Source organism: Balaenoptera ricei, chromosome 3, assembly GCF_028023285.1.
Source record: "Balaenoptera ricei isolate mBalRic1 chromosome 3, mBalRic1.hap2, whole genome shotgun sequence".
In the NCBI taxonomy this organism is placed as follows: Eukaryota; Metazoa; Chordata; class Mammalia; order Artiodactyla; family Balaenopteridae; genus Balaenoptera; species Balaenoptera ricei.
The window spans coordinates 27,132,570-27,150,901 of record NC_082641.1 but is presented as its reverse complement, the minus strand read 5'-3'; the positions used below and the strand labels follow the sequence as shown (position 1 = coordinate 27,150,901).

Genomic DNA, 18,332 nt, shown 5'->3' with positions numbered 1-18,332 from the left:
AGAGCACCTTCAGGCGCAAGGCGCTGAGCTGGGACTGAGAGAGCAAAGGCTCAGAGGCAAGAGTGAGCATGGCCTTTTGAAAAAAACGAACTCAGCCAAAGTCAGGGAGGAAGAAAGCAGTGAGAAATGAGGGCAAAGAGTTAATCAGGAATCAGGTGATGAAAGGGCCTCACATGCTATGTCAAGCCAAGGTATTTGGGTATTACCCCAAGGGCAAAGTGGACCACCAGATGGTTTAAGCTTTAGCGCACATGCGTGTGTACATGTGCGTGCACGCTTGCGCAGTAAGATTTGCTCTTTAGAAAAGTCCCTCTGGTTGCACTGGGGACAGTGGATGATGGGATGAAAGCGGGAGCAGTGAGACGGGTGGGAGACTACTGTGGCCACACAGGTGAGAAATAAGAGCAGCCTGGCCCTGACCTAAAGCTTTCGGAGGGAGCACAGAGAAGTGGAGCAGACAGAGATCCTAACGGGGGCAGGAGGTGACAGGATTGGTGACTGACGGGAGGTGGTGTAAGGGAGAGGGCAGCGTTCCTGCTGACTCCACGATGCCAACTGTCCCAGTTTGCCTGGGTGAAGGTGTTTCCCAGGATATGGGGTTGTCAGTGCAAAACCAGGGAAAGTTCTGCACAAACCAGGGCTAGTGGTCTCTAGTTGAATCTCAGGTTTCTGGCTTGGGCAGCTTTGTGGATGGTGAGACCTGGAATGTTGGAGCAGGCTTGGTGGTGTGGGAAAGCAATGCATCGAGTTTCAGGCATGATGTGAAATATCTAAGATTGGAGACATCCTGTATGTGGTTGGTAGAAAGCTCAAGGGCTCAGGAGAGAGGTGAAGGCAGACATGAATTTAGGAGACATTACCATGTAGAAGGATATAAGTTCACCCAGAGACCATGGGGACTTCCTAGAAGAAGACCATCCTGCTGCTGCCTCTGCTTGATACAAACATCAGGGACCACCCAGGAGAAGTCCTCAGTGTAATTCTCCTTCTGAGTTTCACATACTTTCCTGCAGATTCAGACCCGGGGAAGCCTTTCTGAGGTCTCTGCTGAACCACTTACAGGAAAGAGGTCTGGTACTGCACAAGGTGGATTTTGGGTACTAGGGTAAGACCACAAATGGACCCGTAGACACACACACCAGCTGTGAATAAACTCTCCTGACTGGCAAACGGTAGAATTCTTTTTTTTTCATTGTTACGTGCCTAAGTTTGGTTGTATTCATTTTCACTATGCAGCATTACAAAAATACACATTATGTATATTTCACTTTGGATGAGTAATGATCTTTACTAGACAGAGAGTAAGGAATTTTGAACTCATTTCTAAAACTGCTTATCTATGTCCTAGGAGATTCTTGTGCTTTAGAAGATGGGCCCAACTTTTTAAAAAATTAATCTGTTTGCATGTGTATCATTACGTGTTAATATTTTACAGGAACAAGCCATTTTTTAAAAGGAGGTATTTGTTAAAAGGAAATATGTTTCCTATAGGTCCGTTAAGGCAGAACAGAATATAGAAAAAAAGTCTGAGGATTTATTTTCCTGTAAGAAATAACAGTCTATGAAAAAGAAGTACCTGACAAATAAAAATGGTCTGAATGATGATAAGCCTTGTCTGTAATTTATTAAGTCTTTGTAGATATATTAAATCATTAAGAAAGCAGAAACGGAACAATGCTGACATGTCTAATCTCCCATTATTCAAATGGAATGGAATTTTACCCCAAGGCTTAAGAGGTAAATAGCTAATTTTTGTTTTTCTGGAAATTCCATTTTAGCATGACCTTGGGCTCGTCCTGGAGTAAAAATATAAATCTATTCATCCCAAGAACCTAAGCAGACTTCTGTCAGGTCTATTGGTCCCAGTTTGGGTGACACCAGGGTGTGGAGGAAAGCTGTGAAGATCTATTTCTTGCCAACCCTATCAATCCCAGGTAAATGCATCTAATGAGGTTATTTCTGGGGTTGAAGAGGGTACTGAAATATTCATGCCTGAGAAGGTGTGTGGCCCATTCTGACTTTCTAAGACCAAAAGTACAATCCAGGGTCAATAATCAGCCTATAGATTTAGAACAGTTATGAAGAATTCCAGATGGCAAGTCTCTCCTTGCTATAGGCATGGGGCTTCAAAAAAAAAAAAAAAATCCCCAAGGTAATAGATCATGGTTTGGTTTTTTCACCCTTCATTTGTATCTTCTTGGACATTTGACCTTGAGTACAAAAACCAGGCAAAGGAACTCTGGTATGTGCAGTCTTAAGATAGTCTAATCCAGAAATTCAAGTTTATGTTATTGCCTTCAATCAGGATGAGTAGAGGATGGTATTCTCTTAGAAGTTTGGTGTGGCGTTTTTTCTTTTAAAATCATTCCAAATAATTTCCACTGTGTCCTAGGCCAGATGAAAACCTATTCTTTGGACTGAATGTGTGAGATTCCACCCTAAACTTTGGTACCTTAAAACCTCAAAATGAACCAGTACTACCCACTTGTTTTTTTCACCTTAAGCTTTCTGCATATTCACAATCATCAGAAGAAAAAAATCATATCAAGATATAGTATTCATTGATAATATTATACACATTATAATATTTTTATTGCCTTTAATCCTTTTTGGGGGGAGGGGCATAAAACAGGTAGAAAATCATTAATAGAAACATTAATTTTTTTCTTCTCATTTGTTTGTAAATTCTATCTACAAATATACCTTCTTTGTGTAAGGCTTTATGATGATCACCCAGCTCCTCAAATGAAGGAACATGGTCCCTTAAGAGAGGGGTTATTTTGATTCTTCTCAACCCATTATACAGATTGGCTACAGTTGCAGAAATATGCATGAAATAGCCTTATTAGAAATTACATTCACTCCTAGGGCACCATTTCCCAGGCTGCAAAGCTGAACTCGATACTTTCTCTGTGCCCATTTTCCATCTTTCCAACTTCCTCTTTCATCCTTAGAAGGCATCTCCTGAGTCAGAAAAGAAACCAATCAGGAACCATCTAGCTAGTTACTGCTTTGTTAGGAACCCAGAGGAATACCTGGCCAAGAGGATTCTTGGAACAAGCACTCTGACCCTAAAGAAATGTAACTTAACAAGAGAGTGTTGGTTATACTAGGGGAGACGATATGAGGCTAGAAGTGTGTCTATCACCATTCAGAACTAGACAACATCTGCTTTGCCTTTAGGTGAGGGCAGCTCTGACCATCACAGCTGGATATCATAGTATCAGAGATTTCTGTGAAGTTTCCAAACTTCACTGGAATTCAGCAATATTATAATACTATCCCATGAAAATGTCACTGGTTTTGAAATGTTAAAAATAAAAGCAGATGCTTCCCTGCAGGTTGGACATCCTTCCTGTGTAATACCAAGGCTTGGATATTTATGCTATCAGTGGTCACCAGGAATTCTTGGCCTTGCAGTGGCAATTCCACTGGTGACAGCAGTGATAAATAATGATGCAGTTCAAGTACTTTATCTGGGCCTCATATGACTCAAATTATACCACAGAAGGCTTGAATTTTCCACTTAGCATCACTCGACTAGCTCTTTATTTAAGTGTGATAAAATGACTTGGTTTTTTTGTTGTTATTGTCATGTCCTATGATCACTTACCTTAATAAATCTTTCAGTTGCTAAATGCAAGGTCATCTTAGATGTATTTTCCAAACCTTAAATGCAACTGCAAACAACATTTCATTGAAAATTCAGGTTCTACCACCAAAGCAAACCTTACCCGTGCCAGGCAGTCGCTGGATTGGAAGTCTGTCTTCCCAGATTTTGAGAAGCGGCGTCTGTCATTGCTTGTGGGCAGAGGGGCGTCCGTCTTTGCAATCCTAGGCTCTGTCCCTTTGTCTAATTCCGACCTCTCTAGATGGGATCCAGCCACCTCCTTGAGCAAATCTGGGCCATTTTCTAGCTCAAAAACATGACCGTTTCCCAGTTCAGGGTCCAGGCCGTTGTCCAGTTCAGACACAGGGTCACTGCCCAACTCACAGCCAGTGCTGTTCTTGGATTCTTCAGTGGCTTTGTGGGTAGAAGGCCTGGCAATGACCCCAAACTTTCTTGCTCTTTTCCCCTTTTTCACAGTTCGGTCCCCCAGCTCCAAGGCAGGCGTCTCCCCTGGTTCAGAGCTGTTGCTACTGTTGCCGTTATAAGGAGAATGGACTTGGTGCTTGAAGCGGCGCAGCATGATCAGGTAGATGAAGCCGCCATTCCAGCACTGCTCAGCCAGGTAACTGCAACGGACAGAGCGGGGTCAGAGAGGGGCTGGTTAAAACCCTCCAAACATCCTCCAAGAACAATGCCACGGGTTGACGCATCTGATGGCCCACACGGGACCCATGTGACTAAAATCCTGGCCAAGTGATTGAGGCACTAAGCTTCTTAAAGAGGCTCCGCACTTCATTCGCTCTTTTAATCTATTTAATTGTTGATGCTAAAAATAACCCCCAAACAAACCAAAAAACCACCATGAACTGGAAATGACTCATGAGAGTACCCTACGAAGGTAGTCAGAGAAGGATTTTTCTATTAACAGAGCCAATCCTAACATATCATTAAGAAAGAAATTATTCTCCATTCGCTCAACAACTTGTTGCATCAGAATGATGCCAGCTTCCCATTCATAACATTCTGATGGGATAGCACTGCGAGTCCCCAGGGGAAAATGGATAAAATAGATTGGGGGAAGTGTACAGTTCTGCACGCAGGATCAAAAAATCAGCTGCATGATGCAAACTATTATATATAGAATTGAGAAAAAACAGGGTCCTACTGTACAGCACAGGGAACTATATTCAATATCCTGTGATAAACCATAATGGAAAAGAATATGAAAAAGAATGTATATATATGAATAACTGAATCACTTTGCTATACAGCAGAAATTTACAACAGAAATTAACACAACATTGTAGATCAACTACACTTCAAAAAAAAAAAAAACAAGCCACAGATTGGAAAGAGCCAAAGTGGAAAAAAAAAAATCGACTGCACAAGAGGAACCTTTGCCTCACAGCAGTTAAAGGGAAAAAAAGATCCTGAGTTGGCGGGGGTGGGGGGGTGGGGGGGGCGGGTAGAAGGGGTTGGCTGGTATTAAGATGCAGCCAGGAAAGAAGCGCAGCAAGTGTGTGCGGCATGAAATGAGGATCAGGTGCATTTCTTGGTAATGGTTCTAGTTTGGTGGTTCATAGCACACGTGAAGTGTCATTTCCAGTCTGGGCATCACATGAGGAGGAACACTGACAAAGTGGAAAACACAGACATAGGGCAACCAGGACGAAGACGGCTGCTGGAAACTGTGGCAACCAGGAATAGTGGGAGGAAGGAGGGATGTTTAGCCTGAGGAAGATGAGGGCCAGGGTTTTCACATGTATCTGAGGACTGCCAAACACTCAGAAGCAGGAAATCATATAAATCAGATAATGCATGTGAAGCCTGACATACCATGACTCCTCCAGGTCTTAAAGAATAACAATAGACCCTCAAACGAGATGAGTAATTAGCGGCATCCAGGACCAGATCATTAAAGTTTCAGCAAAGAAAACACTTGGCTCAAAGTCAGGAAGTCAGGCTGGGCTGGATCTCCCACCAGTGCCCCCCGAGATAAGGAAGCACAAACCCCAGATGAACCCAGGGGATGCCTTCACCACTGGGATCTTGCCACACACTACACGTCACTGGTTCCCAAGCAAAGAATGTCAACCACCAAATCCTTAACGAGTCAGACCTGCTTCCCGGCTTCAAGCCCCACAAAGAGAAGGCCTGGGGCTATGTTGCCTTCATCTTCAGTGCAATGTGGAAAACAGAACTTTTCCCAGTATACCAAACCAGAATTGAGAGCTGGGGCAGTCAGTATGTGGGAAGGGGGCCAGGTCATAAGGAGAGGTGACCAGTCGTGTTTGAAATGTTCTAAGTTCTGAGCCAAGGGCGTATATTCCCCCTACCTAATGGTCAGGGCAATGCAATGACAGTGACTGTCTAACCGAAGAAGAGAACAATTCTGAATTTTTGCCTTGGAGTAAAATGAACAAGAGAGAAGAGTCCTCAAACATCAACCAAAGCTAGTAAAAACTTTCTTTGATCCTGGGCTATAAGCCATGGAAATGAACTTACACATAAAAACCAGGTAGATAAAAGATACTGTACAGACTTCAGGTTGTTCTGTGAACTACAGTGAGATGAAGAGGCATGAAGACATTTCTAGACTGGAATCTAGAAATTGAAAATGAATCCTGGTTCTCCGCACCATTTTTCTACAATTAGATTAGACTTTACTTTTTGAATTGTGTATTTTTTTTCCATACTGGATAAAATCTTTTAAAGATATAAAATCATAAGAGTAATTAGCCAGGTTGTAAGGGTTTCCTCGGAACAACCACTACTATTAATCCAATACACATGCTCAGATGTTATGAAAAACAGGAGGGGGTAGGAAAAACAGGACCAGGTTGACAGTTAGACACCCAAGTTTTTGTTATAGCTTTGGCCCAACCATGTAAAACAATGGCAATTACACCAAATTTCCATTGACTGATGAATGGATAGACAAAATACAGTATATCCATATAAGGGAATACTATTCAGCAATAAAAAGGACTGAAGTTCATGCTACAACATGGGTGAAGCTTGAAGCATTATGCTAACTGAAAGATGCCAGGCCACAAAAGGCCATATATCATTCCATTATTGGACGTGTCCAGAATAGGCAGATTCATTGAGATAGAAAGTAGATTAGTGTTTGCCAGGAGCTGGGGGGATGGGAGAGAGAGGAGAATTGAGACTGACCGTTAATAGGTACAGGTTTTTTGTGGGGGGTCATGGAAATGTTCTAGAATTAGACAGTGGTGATGGTTGCACAACATGGTGAATATACCCACTAAATTGTACACTTTAAAATGATGAATGTGATGTTATGTGAATTATTTCTCAATTAAAAAAAATAACAGCAAATGTAATAATATTGGCCAAGTTTTGAATTTATTCTTTGAGTGGATGCTCCTTAAGAGCTCTCTTGACAGAAGAAGCAATTGAGGCTCAGAAATATTAACTAAATCGCCCAAGTTCGCATAACTGCCACTGGTAGACCCAGGTCTATCTGCTTCCCAACCATGCACGTCCTCTGTGCAGTTCTGCTTCTTAAATCATTACCATCCCTGTGCTTCAGTTTCCTCATCTGCACAGTGAAGGTGTTAAAATAGATCATCTCTAAGTTGCTTTCGACTTCCAGGGATAGGAGGAGCAAGCCATCCCAGTGACAAGGATAAAACAAAAACCTGGAAAAACAGAAGCAGTCCTTTCATGTCCAAGTCATCCTAGGCCTCCAGGACATTTACCATCAACCTGAAAAAGATTTCACCTGGAGAGGCAATTCCTCTAAAACTGCTTTTGGGACTCTACTTTTTGTCCTAAAACTCTGGACAACTTGATTTGGATTGTCCACCGGGACCTTCTTTTCAGTACCAAAAAGGCTGGTCCATTGTTTTGGAGTACAAGATCTTGAATATCTTTCCCATCTCTACTCTCACGGGCATTCCAAGAACCTTGGAAGGTTCCATGACTGACAGTCTTTTATTCCTTCAGGATCCACACTCAGCAAAATTACAAAGCAAGAGGAGTTTATCTTTAGTTTTGCACCGTCTCCCTGTCCTTCCCTGGCTTCCTAGCAATAAATAAGATCCTGACACCTTCAGGGAACCGTATGGCAGGTTACTGTATTCCTTCCTGGACACTGTATTTTCTAAGGTCATCCCGAAGGCAAAGGGTAATGAATGAATTACGGACACCTGTAGCAAGTTAGTGAAAAAGAGACTATTAGGCAGTGGGTAATTTTCTTACAATTCTTTGAATCACCTTAAATGTAAGGCTGCCACACCCCTCTCCATCTGTATTTAAATGACTTGCCTAACTTTTCCTGCACCTGCCTGGCTCATTTCTACTTCCAAATCCCCTTTTCTGTTCAGTAGGATTCTTACCCACCATTAGAATCTTTAAACTTCAAAGTCAACATCAGAGAAACCAGAAATGAAATACAATCACGTGACTTAGAAAAAATAGAAGGTCTCCTCTTCATTAACAACAGGTAAAATTAGCTTTTCAGAAGCTTCTCTACCATACAATTATTTTTTGGTTTCTTCCAAAAATTTGAAACTGTCCTCTGGCGTGTAAAATTATTCACTCAATTCAATTAAAATTTATTTGATTTTGACCATCCCAGGCTGGCCTTATGATAAACAAGGAAAGGCCAGAAATGAGGGTCTGAGCTCTAGCCTAGAACGCTCCCTCTGGAATGTGTTGTGGTTCTTCATTTCACTCGGCCTTTGCAAGCATTGTGTCTGGCTAGATCCCTTCCTCCTCCTTTCCCTCAAAAAGTGCTTTATCCAAAGGAAAGTTTAAGTACCTTCTCTGTTTCTTGATGCTGTCATAATTCTGGAGTCTGGGTTCTGCAGGGGTGGGAGCCTGGTAAGGGGATGGCAGGTGAGATTGGATGTTTGGAGGACCTGAAGGGATAGAGCTGCCTGGAGTCTGAAGATCAAGATGGATATGGGGCAGGAGATAAGAGAGAGGCAAAGACAGGAGAGATGCTGGAAGGCCAAAGACACCCATTATTTACTCATAGTCTGATTCTATCAAAAGAAGGCTGGAGGGAGCTGTACAATTTTGATATTTGGGACTGTTTTGCCAAAGCCCTTGGAAGGGGCGATCTCCAGGTGCCTCTGGAAATCATCTTGGGGCTCCAGCCATCGATCACTGATGCCTGGCGCATGGTGTGAACCCACAGAGGGGTGCCACCAGGCAGAACCGTGGGCGCACGTGTGCGTGTAACTCAGAGGAACTGGATTGCCATTGCAGGACCCTGGCCTATACTACAGGGGCTTGTATAACTCAGAGAACACATAAAAGAATTCTGGAACTTTTCACCAAAGCAGCTATTCTTACTTCATCTGAGTATGTCAGGTCCCCAGTACAGATAGCAGGAGACGAAACACTGACTGCAAGAAGATATTTATAGACAAGTTATTATATCAGGGTCTGAGTTTTCTAGAGCGAGACGAGCTGCTAATAGCCACCCTGTCTAACACATAGGACAAACAGAGATCGATTGTTCTTGCCTATGATTTCCTCTCGCCTAAGAAGTAATGGGAGGCTGAAAAGCTGTTCGTGGTCCTTTGAAAACCTGCTAAGCCTAATTACTCCAGAGGGCTGTCTGAGGTTATAAATCTGTAGGTTCCCAGAGAACAATAGGCTGAGAGGAAGTGTTAAATATATAGATTAATTCCCCAGTGAAGTCTTGGCTGGGAAACAGAGGGAGGCAAGTTTGGACAGCTCTCCAGGAGGGGATGGGAAGATGATAAACATCATTTTCCTGACTCATTTAGGAACTAGGTTCCCCAAGGGTAGTCTCTCTCGGGTGTTGCCTAACCAGCTACCTTGAATTTGGGGCATGCTTCTCCCAGATTCTATGACCCTCCCTAGAAAGAGCCGAACTTTCTTTGGGGGACCCGGAAGGCAGAATTTGGGTGCTGAATATCATGCTGGTAAGAGTGACTGATACCCTTGGTGTGCTCCTAAGTCCCCTTCTGGAGAGAACTCAGTCTCCTTCCTCGCTAGTTCACAGAGGGGAAAGTTAGCTCTGAGCAGGCGGAGGAAGGTGGGACTTAGGCACCAATGAGGATTTGAAAATAGATCAGCGTCTAGGCCTAGTGTAGAAGTAACTAGAACGCCGTACTCCAACTGCTGGGTAGGGGAGGTAACTGAGGAAGCCAATTTTTACTAGTTCTCACCTCCTATTCAGCACAAATGCCTGGGTTCAGCGACTCACCCCTCCTCTCTCTTATCTGGAGTCCAGAGAATATGAATAAATGAATATGTTCTCTTTAGTATAAAATGTGTATTTATTATTTTTTTATCATAAAATTTGGATTGAGATACACAGGTTGAGAGTGAAGAATCAGGGTGAATATTTGAAAAAAAATCTTTTTTCCGACCTATGATACAATGTTAGCCATTCGAACCCAAACCAAATGATCAGCTACCGAAACCTGCAACCTCCACAGGATGTAGCAGTGAAATTTAAATCATACCCATCTATACACCAGGACAGAGGTCCACATTGCCCTAGGGGACCTGGGATGTGGGGAAGAGGTGCAAATATGCTATCCTCTGGCTACTGCTATTTCTATGAATAATAAACTGTCTTTCATCCCTGATCCAGGAATCTTCTATCTTCTGCTGGCATCCGTGGAACTGTGGCAGGCTAACTCGTTAGCTTACTAGTTGGGTAAAATCATAGTTCTTGACATGTAGCAGAACAATACACCGCCTAACTCAGTTTATAATTGATCTTGTTCCCCAACATCAAACTTATCAAAGGAGCTCAGTGACATATTATCCTTCACACCAGTGACTAAGAAATAAAACTCAGTACATACCTTACGTCAAAACAATATTGAAATTAAATCTTTCAGGCAGAATCAAACAGGTGGAATTATACTAAGAGGAGTCATAAAGAGAGTGGGTGTTCTAGCCTCTGACTCCACAAATACTGATTAAATTCAGTGTGTCAGCCTCGAAGGCAGCAGCTACATTTGTGTCCATCAGCATTAAGTATACACGGTTCTGCCCTTACCCTGCTTAAATTTCACCTCCCACAACCACTGGCTGCAATATCTATTCTGTGCTGAAGCAAGAGCTGGTTCTCTTTTTGTTTGCTATGAAGAGCTTCTGGATGTAAAGGGGTACAGGTAGGGGGGACACTGCAGAAAAATACTCGATAAAAAGCAGCTAAATCATTTGATCACTGAAAAAATTATTTTGATTTCCATGCAACAAGGTATCATTGATTTTCATATTTATCTTAAAAATTCACCTCTCAAACTAACAAGATTAATTTAAATTCACCACCCTCACAGCTAAGTATCTCTACACACCAGGACGCATTCCACATTTTCAACTCCAATAGAGCTTTAACAGGAAGGAACTAGAAGCGTGGCCCTTGCTATCATGTTGCAATAAGTTTACATGAAGTTTCAGTTTTCCTCCAAGGTTTTCTTGTACCTCATGTCTTTATGAATCAATAAAAGCTTTTTAAAAAGCACCCATACACATTTGGGAAATAGGAATTCAGAAGCTGAATTAAGGAGAAAATGCCTGATCAACAATAAGAACTGACCTTTAAAACATACTGCAGAGATACTGCCCCACAAAAGACAACCTCTAGGCTTCTATTTGCAAACGATCGCATTTCTTTATTCAATTACTGTGAGTGAATCAGGGTTTCTTGTGACTACATGAGATCAACCTGCAGTCTATCCAGAATCCAATTAGAACTTCAGCCACACAGCTTTGCTAACTCACACTGATGATGTTGGTCACATTTTCCCTGGGGGCAGAGGGCATGCAGGTAAAGTCAGACTTTGCTGTACATAAATGAATCAATTTCACCTCATGAGGGAACTGATAAGCTCCGACGCTGTACATAGGAACTCCTTTCACTTCCTTTTCACTCATGACATAATGCTATTTTTTTTTTTTTACAGAATTACTACTTGCTCATTACAAATTCATTCATTCATTCATTCACTCATTTGACAAATAGTTATTGAATATCTACTATACGCCAGGCACTGTTTTAGGCATTTGGGGGTACAGCAGTGAACGCACTGATGCCCGTCTTTGTGGAGCTCACAGTTTAGCAGGGGCAGACAGACAATTAAACAATAGACCTATTAAAATAAGCATCCAAATAAATAGTATGTTAGAAGGTGAGATGTGCTATGGAAAATGGAAAATATTGAATAGGATAAAGAGGATAGAGTATGCCAGGAGCTGGAAGAGTCAGATTGAAATTTTAAGTATGTTGAGCAAAGACTTGAAGCAGATGAAAGAGCCAGCCACGCAGCTGCCTGGGAGAAGACGTTCCAGGCAGAGGCAAGAGGCAGTGCAAAAGTGGTAAATTGGAAATGTGCCCGGTGTGTGTGAGGAGCAGCGGGGAGGAGAGGGTGAGGAGGAGAGTAATGGGGAGGGGGCGGTGAGGTAGGAGAGATACCAGGGGCCAGTCTATGCAAGACTGTTGTGAAGACTTGTGCAAAATGGGGAGCAGTAACTCCCCTGAGCAGAGGAGTCACGTGATACGTAGTCATGATGTGGAGTCATGTGATGTTTTAAAACGATCCCTTCATTTCCGTGTTGAGAATAGACTACTGGTAGAGCAAGGGTAGGAGGGAGACCAGATATTCGATCATCTTCAGAAATTCCAGTGACAGAGAAGCTGGCTCAGTGCAGAGTAGCAGTAGAGAGGGTTAGAAGTGGCCAAAATCATGATCCGTTTTTGAAGGCAGAGTCAGCAGCCTTTGCTTTTGGATCTGACACAGGGTGTGAGAGGAAGGTGGTGTCTAGGTGTTTGGCCTGAGCAACCAGAAGGATGGAGTTGCCATCACCTGAGGCTGGTAGAGTAGCCTTCTGTGCGGTGGGGCTATCTGACCTATTCTGATGCACAGATCTATTCTGGAGTTACGTTCTGGACGAGCTGAGTTTGAGATGCTCGTGTGGTGGTTGTGTGGGCAGCTAGATATCTGAATCTGGATGTTGGAGCAGAGGATTGGTTTGGAGATAAAAAATTGGGAGGTGTCAGAGTATCGATGGTACTTAAAGCCTCCTGAAGATAAATTCCTTTAGGTGGACTTTCTGGGTCCAAAGTTCTTGCTGGGTCAAAAGCACCGTCAAATGTTTTGTATGTACTTCCAAGCTTTTCTCTAGCAAGGGGTATGACAATTTAGAATCCCACCAGAAGTGTCTTAGAGAACCACTTGTCACTCTTTTTAATCTCTGCCAGTCTGATAGTCAAGAGCTACCTCATGTCCTAATTTGCAAGTCAGTAATGATTAATGAGGTCAAAATTCTTAGTATTTCTCTGCCTTCTTTGAAAATTGCCTATTTATGCCTTTGTAAAGATCTTCATTTTTGTATCCTCACAGTCTAGCACAATCACTGGCACATATTAAGCACCACAAAAAAATGACTGGTCAATGAAAAGATCCCTTCTATTTAAAAAAAAAAGACGCTTTTTTTTGGTAAAATGACTGTATTGAGGCATATTTTACATCTCATATAATTCATCCATTCAAGTGTACAATTCAGTGATTTTTAGGAAATTTACCAAGCTGTGCAACCACCACCATAAATCAGTTTTAGAACGTTTTCACCACCCCGGTAAGATCCCTCATGCCCTTTTACCATTAATGCCATTCCCAGTCCAGCCACCACTTTCTGTTTCTATAGATCTGCCACTTCTGTACATTTCATATCAATGGAATCATACAATACATGGTCTCGTGTCTTGCTTCTTAAAAGCAACTCCTTTTTAGTAGATCCTTAGTCACCAGACTTCACCTCCTTCTGCATCCTCTCTGTCATATTTATCGTACAAAACCTCGATTCATGCAAACATGCTGTTTTGATATCTTTCTCACTTTCCTTCAGATCATGCTCAATTATCCCGAGGAGACAGCTCTCATGGCTCTGCCAGCATCTTACCCATCTTTTCCCCTCACATTATTCCAGGGAATACCCACCATTCCTTCCAGGTTACGCTATAAAGCCCCTGGTAGCCTCTTCAAAGTTCCTCCCGTGACAGCACTGAAGTGAAGGACGCATTCTTTCCCATTTGGCCTCCTAGATTTTCCTCACTGTTCCAATATCATCATAAACCAACTCTGCTTTAAAAGGAAATCCTTCCTCATTAATGCTAACCAGGCATGGATTCCAAACACCATTCAAATGTAATAGTATATAATGTATATCATATGCTAATATATTCATGTTACTCTGCATTTCATTTTTTCATTTTTATTTTACAACTGCATTGCCTTTTAAATTTTCTCCATGTTATTTTTTGTTCAGGACAGATTACCAGGGACTACAGGACCCAAAGTCTCTTATGTACTTCTTTTGCCTGGATTGGTGCTAAGGAAGCTTCCATGTCTTTCCTATGCCCTGCTCACTGGCCAGCCAAAGACACTTATTTTACATCACAGAGGTCTCTGCTATGACTTGCCCCTGAGAGCTGAAGACAGATCAGGTCTGAGAAAGAGAAAATCCAAAGCAGCCCACTTCCCATGCCTTGAGCCTTACCTGAGATCCACCATCCCCTCCCAGCCCTGCCAGGTGCATTTCCTATGGCAATTCCTGTGCTTCTCCACATATGGTGTTGCCCTTGGTCTTGCCTTGGAAGAGGCTACTATCAATGCTAAAGGGTAACTGAAGCCAAACTTTACGTCCCAAAGGTTATGGTCAGTCATCTTCTAGACTCAGAATCACCAAGCCCTGAAAAATGCATTAAAGATGACCCAGGGACTGAGTTCCGTACTGTCCCTGCCACATCTTCCTTGCCCCTCCATGGTGAAAGCTGCTGGCAGCTATGAGAATTAGTAACACGCATTCTCCCTTTCTGTCCCTCTTCCCACAAACCAACTGCATCTGAGTTCACAACCAGCCAGTAATCCTCAAGTCCTCACCGTGCACCATTCAAAAGGCACCACCCCCTTCCCTTCCCCAGAGGTGGCGCTAAAAGAAGGGAAACTCCTGGGGGGCCCGTGCATCTCTGAACGCACATGCCGCTAGTCAAACGCTAATTCAAACACTGATGAAATGACTGTGCCCCCCACTTCCCTCCCCTTTCAAGTGGATCCAACTGCATCTTGAAACAATTTCCCCAGCTTGTCTCAATCCTTCCAGGGTCCGTTCCATTGGCTTGGCCAGAGCCTGCCCCTACCTCATGCCAAGCCTGGTTTCACTTATGTCAAAACAGCTTCCATCAAAATCATGGGCTTCTTTTTCGAATTTCTTTCACTGTTTTTCAGCAGTGAAAAGATACTTAAATTGCAAACTGACTACCTCCATTAATGTGTTCTGGCTAATGCCAGGCACTGTTCTTCTGAATCTCTTCTACACAGTGTACTGTGGATTCTTTAAAATCTGACTTTCTGTTTTTCTTTCTTCTCAAAGGCTCTCTGGCAGGCATGGTAGGGCTGAACAGGTCTCATGATTTACAAAGGTTCATGTAGACTGACTTTCTTAGTTTTACAACCTTCTTCTCCAAGCTTCCTTAGAAGCTGGATTTGTTGGATATTTTCCCTGTTTTTCATCCATCTGCATGATCCTCTAAGACTCTTCTTAGTTTGGAGGCTTTCAGTTATAAGAAAGCCAAATCAATAGAACTCTGGCCTAGAAAAATAGATAAGCCAAGTCCTTATAGATGTGGACTCTGGCCTAGAAAAATAGATAAGCCAAGTCCTTATAGATGTGGACAGAACAATTTTAAACTCTGGGCTCCCAATCAGTATACTCTTCATGTGTCTGTTGACCAGTTGTAACTGTGACACTGTTGACATTTGTGGTCCCTGGTTCTTAATTATGTGCAGACAAGGAAAATGCACAGGCATTTTGTATTTATCTACTGGGATTTTTAAAATAACTGCAAGTGAAGCATTAAAGAAACCATAAATTATTGGGTGCACAAGCATAAACACTGGCGTGAAAACGCAAGGCTTGCTTTTAATGGTGTGTTTATGTTAGAAGCGCCAAAAACTAATACGAATTATAACAGACAAGGGGAACGGGTACCAATATTGATTAACTTTATATGCTGTGTATTAACTACACACAAACATCACCTGGATCCATCTTTGAGAGATGAGAAAACAGGCTCAGAGAGATTAACTTGCTGGTATAGGTGGAGCTGAGATTCAAATTTCCATCTGACTGCAAACAAACCCAGGCAATGACCTTGGGATTTAGTGTGTGCCCCATCCTAATGTTCATTATGACCAGGTTTAGATAAAGAAAAAGGGCAGCAACTTCTAACTGCCGAAGAAGCCTCTCACCACATGAATATTGTAAGGGATTCCACTTCAGTGGTATGTTAACACCCAAAATATGTCCCACACCCATAAGAAAAGGGGCCTTAGGGAAAATAAGAGGTATTTTCAGGTGGGCCCAGAAGGCAGGTGAATACTTGGGAGGGGTGAGGTGGTCTCTCAGTGTGGGTAGAAGAGGCCAACTACCCCAGTCCTTCTCTCTGCCATGAGCTGGATGCAGACAATCCCCGAGAGTTCTGGAGAAGCAAAGGCGACACTTCCTCAGATTACCCAGAATCAGAGGACTACAAGCCAGCCTGGGCTCCCAGTGCAGCCAAGGTCCAACACAGCGGCTAACACGAGCTATGCCCTCCAAGGTAGGCCTCCCCCCTCGGGGGCGCCCTGAACCGTGGCCACCTTGCCTCCCTCCCTGCAGCCCCGTGGCGCCTCCACTCCAGACCGGGGCCTCTCAAGCAGACTGTGCGCCGGACACCTCCCTCTCTACACGGAACCGCCCCTCCTGATGGCAGGCAGTCTGCGTCCACCTCTGGCTGTAAACAAGAGGTGTCTTAACACCGCATCATTGTTCCTGTGGATCCTTGTGGAAGATAACGTGATGTCAGGTGATGACGGGCCGACGGAAATCAGAAGAAGGGAGGGGCAGGCAAATCCCCAGGCTGAGGTGCCACTCAGATGTCCCTTCAAGGAAGGACTTGGAGGAAGGTCCAGTGGGTGAGTGTGTCAGTTAGCCCACGACCTCCGGCTGCGAGCTTCATCAAGGTCCGGCTCAGCTTTCAGGTCAAGGTCACGCTCTTTTGGGGCAGTTCGTGGCCAATGGCAGGCAAGATGGGGAGGCTAGGCCTGACCGTTTCCACCCGGGGAGACTCCTCTAAGGGGCAGGCTTGGCTCCAGGGCCCCTGTCGGGCTGACCCTGTCACGGCAGCACTGTCAGTACCAGCTCCCAGCCACACCTGCTCCCTCCCTGTTCCTCCCACGGATGTTTTCCCAGCACACGTTCCGCACTCTTAGCTCTAGCTCAGCCTCTGCTTCCTGGAGAACCCAATGTGAGGAAGGGCGATAGGATGAGAATAACAAAATATTTCCCCAAAAGGAGATGTTGGGAAATAAGAGTAGCCAAAAAAGTCCTGTCAGGAATGGGTAGAACTCAGCTAATCTGAGTATAGAAGCGGCCAGCAGAGCATTCTTGAGAAGTCAAGTTGGATAACTGGCATTCACAAAGATTTCCTTTAAATCTGTTGGCTGGTAACAGGAAAAACCAACAGCAGAGAGCTTTTTTGGAGTGAGGCTCTGTTTACACTATCCCTAAAGAGCTTCATCAGAATTCACCCCAATATCAACCATTTGGAGCAAGATCTCACTTGGTTCAGGTGTCAGCACTACTGCTTGAGGCCCTCAGGCAGGACACTGTACCTCAGAGATGAATCCCTCAGTCTCACCTACCTGGGGTTGTTGGGAAGATTAAATGGGATAATGGACTAAGCCGGCTTTCCCACCAGGCGCGAAGTACATGTCAATAAATGTCAGTTCCTTACGCTTTCAGAAATTTGCCAGGTGATCATAGGTCAACCAGTTAAACTTGTTGGTGGCTAATGTCCTGGACAGAATCCCCAGAAGGTGAATGCACAGAGGGGAGTGGTCAAAGCTGATTCTGTGCTTGGAATGGAGCAAAGAGAACCACAGTTAAGTCAGGGTGAAAAGGAGTCCCTGGGAAAATCAAGTTCACAGGGATAGGCAGAAAGTCAGAAATGGATTCCAAAACGAAAGATCTGGAAGAGTAGGGCAGACGTGCCTTAGATGCTGAGCCTCGTTGACCCAAGACAGAGAGGCTTCTTGAGGGTCTCCTGGACCTAAGTCATCCCAGCGAGAAGGATGGGTATGTGTGTGTGTGGGTGTGGGGAAACCAGGCTATGGGGACAATCAGCACAGAGTATGGCCGGTTGCAGGCCATATTCTCTGCCAGAGACAAGAGACAGATGTCTTTCAAAACACAGACCAGCGGTGGCCTCTTGTTTCGCTTCCATGTCCATCTGGCCAGTGTCAGGCTCCCAACTCCCAGAGCAATTGCAAGCTTTCTGGCCTGACCTGAACTCTGAGGATATTTCCAGAGGTCCTGGAATCGCCCCAAAACTCAGGGTGGAGTCTGGGAGGCTGCCCATCCCAACCAAGCTGTGAGATGGGCTGACCCCTGAATATTTTGTAAACTATGCCGGCTGCTCACAGTGATACAAGCAACTGCCACAAATAAATCAGATGCATGTGTGTGCGAGGAGAGACCTCCTCTCCCAGCACCCACTCCCTCCTGACCTACCTTTCCTCCATCTGTCACAGGTATCTGGATGATACATCTGTCACAGGTATCTCCCTTCTGGTTCAGATGCCTCCTTTAAAAGGGCCTCGTTCATTTTGCTGAGGCAAGAGTTTCAAAAGCCCAGTTGTTTTAATATTAAATATTTCAA

At 43.8% G+C, this 18,332-nt stretch overlaps 1 protein-coding gene across 6 annotated transcripts in view; it reads right to left on the bottom strand.

Annotated features, from left to right (window-relative positions):
* The window catches only part of PDZD2 (PDZ domain containing 2), a 373,404-nt gene that overhangs the window by 95,063 nt on the left and 260,009 nt on the right, over nt 1-18,332 (bottom strand). For 5 of the 6 annotated variants that reach the window (XM_059916168.1, XM_059916167.1, XM_059916169.1 and 2 more), the window contains one exon: nt 3,735-4,236. In XM_059916168.1, coding sequence (XP_059772151.1) covers nt 3,735-4,236 — 502 coding nt within the window. Of the gene's footprint in view, nt 1-3,734; nt 4,237-18,332 lie in introns of those variants that run through there. The other variant, XM_059916172.1, reaches the window with a different exon arrangement.